The sequence below is a fragment of the Oryzias melastigma genome, linkage group LG13, assembly GCF_002922805.2.
Source record: "Oryzias melastigma strain HK-1 linkage group LG13, ASM292280v2, whole genome shotgun sequence".
In the NCBI taxonomy this organism is placed as follows: Eukaryota; Metazoa; Chordata; class Actinopteri; order Beloniformes; family Adrianichthyidae; genus Oryzias; species Oryzias melastigma.
Window position 1 is genome coordinate 11,261,846 of NC_050524.1, and position 4,622 is coordinate 11,266,467.

Here is a 4,622-nt window from a genome sequence, read left to right on the forward strand (position 1 = left end):
TGATTCAGCAGAATCACACAAACCTTAAAATCTTAAATCAATTAACAATAGTTGTATAATTGTAAGGAATTTAAATAACTTTTTAACCATATAATCACATTTCTTCTTTTATTTATCTGATTATTTTAAAATCTAATTAAGTGTAAAAATGAAACATTGCAAGAAGGAGCATTTTGAAGAACCAAAGTAGGACAAAAAATTATGTAAATTAAGTTATCTGATTTTTTTTTGTCATTAAATTAAAAATTTTGGCTCACTTTTAAACTTATTATTAAATATAAAAGAAACACTTGGTCGACTGTATAGACAAAACTGAAAAGAAAAAAATAACCTGATTGAAAACATGTAAAACTTTATTTATACACTCAGAATCTGAACTAAAAATTTGAGTTATCTAATTATTTACAGTTATCCGAGTTTTGTGATCATAAATAATCCACTCTGAAGAAGAGTGGTTTGGATGCTTTAAATCTAGACCAATCGAGGTCAAACCAGGTAGTTTTAAGCAAAATGTTAGAAAAGCAAGGTTTTATTCAATAAATAATTTTCTTAATACAAATAATATTTTAGAAAATGTTATGTCTGGTTTTACACCCCATCACTCCACAGAGGTGACACTATAAGGCTATAAATAATCTCAGGTCCAACACTGACACAAAAAAACCATCAGTTTTAGTACTGCTGGACCTGAGTGCACCCTTTGACCCACTCTATTCTTTTAAACAGAGTGCATGATGTGGTTGGAATTCCTGAAATTTGTGTTCACCTGGTTTGAATCCTGCCTCACAGGAAAAGATTGTAATGTCAGTGTAAATGATTTGTCATCCGGGAGGCTGACATGTGGTGTACACAAGGCTCTATTTTTAGTTCCCTACTTTTTTTCTTTTTTTTTTTTTTACTTTTGCATGCAACCGATTGGTGCTGTAATCAGGAGGCAGGCATAAACTTTTGTAGTTATGCTCATGACAACCAGTTATATGTGGTTGTGTCTTTTGATGACTCCTTGGTTATTTTTTAAGTTGCATTATTGAAACATGGATGGGAGAGAACTTTTCAAAGTTCAAGCAAGACAAAAAAAGTGATTTTAATTGTTGGTCCTGAAGCTGAGAGAGAAAAGGTTCAATCCTATTCATAATTTGAATGAGTGCAGTTAAGTCAAAGACCTTTGTGGGATTTTAGATGCAGATCTTACCTTTGAAGCACACTCAAACCATGTTACAAAGACTGCATTTTATCATTTTAGAAATATTGCCCAAGTAAGTCCCTTTCTCCAGAGTCAATGCTGAAGACAAGCTTTCATAACATGTAGAATAGATTATTGTAATGGCTTTCTTTCTGGCGTTAAAAAAACACTATCAATTGGCTGCAGCTAGTCCAAAACTCTAACCAGGACTAGAAAGGAGGAGCACAATACTCCAATTTTGAAATCTTTGCACTGGGTCCTAGTCAACTTTTGGATCGATCTTAAGGTAATTTTATTATAAAAGTTTAAGAAGGATTGGACCTTAATTTTTATCATATTTGCTTTTAGTTTATAATTATTCCAGACCATTTAGGTGCAGGTCTGCTGGTGGTCCCAAAAGTCAGAACTACATTCCAGGCCACATTTCAGTTATGTGGAGCTTGCCTATGGAGCAGCCTGTCTGAGGATGTGAGGGCTTCATTCACTGTGGAGATTTATTTAAAAAAAAAATCATCTTTCAGTATAGTTTCTGTTGTCTTCATATTCCCATGTTTAAATGTGATTTTATTAATTCGATTTATTTTGATTGTGTTTGAGCGATGTACATCTGTGTTGGGGTTTTATTGCTTTTATGATTTATATTTTAACTTCTAGATTTTATTACTGTCATTTAATTTTATTATGTAAAACACTTTTGGAAGTGTTTTTTAGCAGTTATAATGCAACATAAATAAAGTCGAATTTGAAATCTATAATTTTGGACTATTTTTAAACTGACATTCAAATATAAAAGGAAAACTCAGTGGGGAAATTCTTAAGTCTTTGTACACAGACTAGAAAAAAGTAAATAAACTGGATTCAAAGCCTGTAGCTTTATTTATACAACCAGAATCAGAGCTGAAAATTGCAGTATACCAATTATCCAGCTATAAGATTTTTGTGATAGTAAAATCTACAAGTTTGACCTAGTTTAACTGGTTGAAAAATATAAAAATTGAAACTAAATTAAACAAAACCTGCATGCATGGAGTATTCTATAATCAAAATGTGTTATTCAGATTTTTCAAAAACAGATTACGCTGCTTTCATGATTACTTTTACACTTCGATAACTCAAGAAGAAAATTATCCGATGTTTGTTGTAGTAAACAGGCTCAGTATCATTGCAAGCACCTGATCACCACATAAAACATGAAGCAAAAGGACAAAATATGATGCTTTATTTGTTCTTTAATCCTCCAACCAGGAATCATATTTGTCTTTCTAAGTTGATCATGTGACATCTTCTCATAAGGATTTAGATTTTTTTCCTGTGCAGCACAGAACTTGAAACCCAAAATGAAAATACTGAACATCCAATGTACTGAAATGTCTTCACATCCATTTGCCTTCTTATTATAAGATACATCATTTCATGAGAGAATAACCATCAATCTGAGAGAGTGGTCCATTGTAGTGCTTGATGGAAGGGCCTTTCAGGAAACTTTAACAGTCACTCTGGACAGAACAAGCTACAAAAAGGTTTCTTCTTCAGCAGCTCAGCTTTGCACAGACAGTTCTCCACACAAGCCTCCTCTTCCTTTCAGGCAGCAGCTTTTTGTTTATTGTGCTTTGCAAACCACTCGTCACTTTTGTCCTCTGCCATAGCCTGAAAAGAGGATAATGAAACAAAAAGCATGATAAATATTTTTAGGACAGCAAGATTTTAAGTGAAGATGGTGGAACGTGAAATGACCTTATCAAGTAATTCATTTCCTTTGGGGTCCACAGCAGAAAGCTCCCTAAACGCCTCATCTCCCACAAAGCAAATCTCATGGCCATCCTAAAAGAAACTCTTTTTAACCATCAGTACTTTTCGATTGGATTCTTTATTTTTGCAGAGCGCTTACCGGGTCAGCTAAAATAACCACCTCTACTGTGGCTTTTCCAGGAGTGTCCAGTTTGACTAACGGAGTCAGGATTTTTTGATTTTCCTTCTTCATTAAGGCTTCAAGATTTGGTAGCTATGAAATGAAAAAAAAATAGATAAAAAAAGAAAAAGCCTTCATAGATAACTATTAAAAGAAAGTAAATCAACAGTATGTTTAAATTTGAATCCAGCAAAGATGTTTCACCTCCTCTCGCGGGCATGAAAACGCTATTCTCCCAAACGCTGTTCCGTGGTCGACTGCCCCACTGACGTCACAGAGCTCCAATTTACACTGCACAAACATTAAACACATAACATAGTCAGGTTTAGAACACTATAAGTCAATCAGATGAAACAAAACCCAAAAAGAAGACGTTGAAAAGGATACTGCTGAGATTACAATCAAAAACTTTTTCATATAATGTGTTCAATACATTGCATTATAATAATGCTAATTTTATTGTAATGATCTGAACGTAATTTTTTAGTTTTCTGAACAAACTGAGGGTCTGTAACCATTACAGTATGTTGAAATGACGCTTCACTCTTTGACTCACTTGAGTATCTGAAAATCCCAACAGCACAGTCTTCTTTTGATTGTTTTTATCCATGACCTTCATCCCCAAAAGTGTTTCCCAGTAGTGAATCGATCGTTGGAGGTCTGACACTCCAAGGCAAACCTTCTGAACAGGATCTAAGCCAAAAAAAAAAAAAAAAAACAATGGGTTTATTATGTGCTAGCTGCTGGCTTGATATTTGATCCCTATCAAATGATTGATTTTTGAGCAAACCAGGATGACACAAAGTTCTCTTTTTATTCTTTCTTGAAGTCCCACTCTGAGGAAAATTTGATTTTTGGTGTTTTTAAACCATGTTCTTGTAGTATTTTTCTGATGATTGACATGTATAAAGAGAATGAAACCTAAAATTGAAAAAAAGGTTGCAAGTGTGATATAGAAGCAACTACAGGAAGGCCCAAGCTCCCTGCTCTGCATAAGTGTATTGCATCCACCTGTACGTATTTGTTTTGCTTGTCTGAGCAGGTACCTGGCTCAAAGCTATACGGCTGGATAGATCCAATATTGCTCGCCATTTTTATTGCACCGGTAATGTTAGGTTGGGGCAGTAAGCTAGCAGGGAAGCGTATAAATAAAGGGATGATGGGAAGTCAGGGAGGCTTAGTTTGCGCCAACTTGCCACAACTTAAAATCAACTCCTGCCACTCCACAAAGCTACATCCTCAAAAACATCACAGGTTTTTTTTGTGTTTTTTTTACAGGTTATTTTGGCAAAGAAAAAAAGGGTTTATTTTCTTTAAGTTTTGACGTGATATAAAATAGTTAACACTCCACATTCTTCACTTCACACGCTAATTTCCAAATACCGGTCCATCTAGCCAACTTATATGCTGCGCTTTTTATGATGAATTATATTTTAGTTTTTGTATATTTCTGCCTTTTTAATACGACTTTTTTATGTCCTGGGTACTCCTGGTACTGTATCATGCATGTTTTTTTTTTTTTTTTTTTTT

General features: G+C 34.2%; 1 protein-coding gene across 1 annotated transcript in view; it reads right to left on the reverse strand.

The window, feature by feature from the left end:
• Nucleotides 1–2,251: 2,251 nt before the first annotated feature.
• glod4 (glyoxalase domain containing 4) overlaps nucleotides 2,252–4,622 on the reverse strand; it is a 3,876-nt gene continuing 1,505 nt past the window's right edge. Inside the window, exons 5-9 of the mRNA XM_024278049.2 lie at nucleotides 3,649–3,785; nucleotides 3,297–3,383; nucleotides 3,072–3,185; nucleotides 2,918–3,004; nucleotides 2,252–2,830 (exon numbers count right to left, since the gene is read on the reverse strand). Coding sequence (XP_024133817.1) covers nucleotides 2,765–2,830; nucleotides 2,918–3,004; nucleotides 3,072–3,185; nucleotides 3,297–3,383; nucleotides 3,649–3,785 — 491 coding nt within the window. The 3' untranslated portion in view covers nucleotides 2,252–2,764. The remainder of the gene's footprint in view (nucleotides 2,831–2,917; nucleotides 3,005–3,071; nucleotides 3,186–3,296; nucleotides 3,384–3,648; nucleotides 3,786–4,622) is intronic.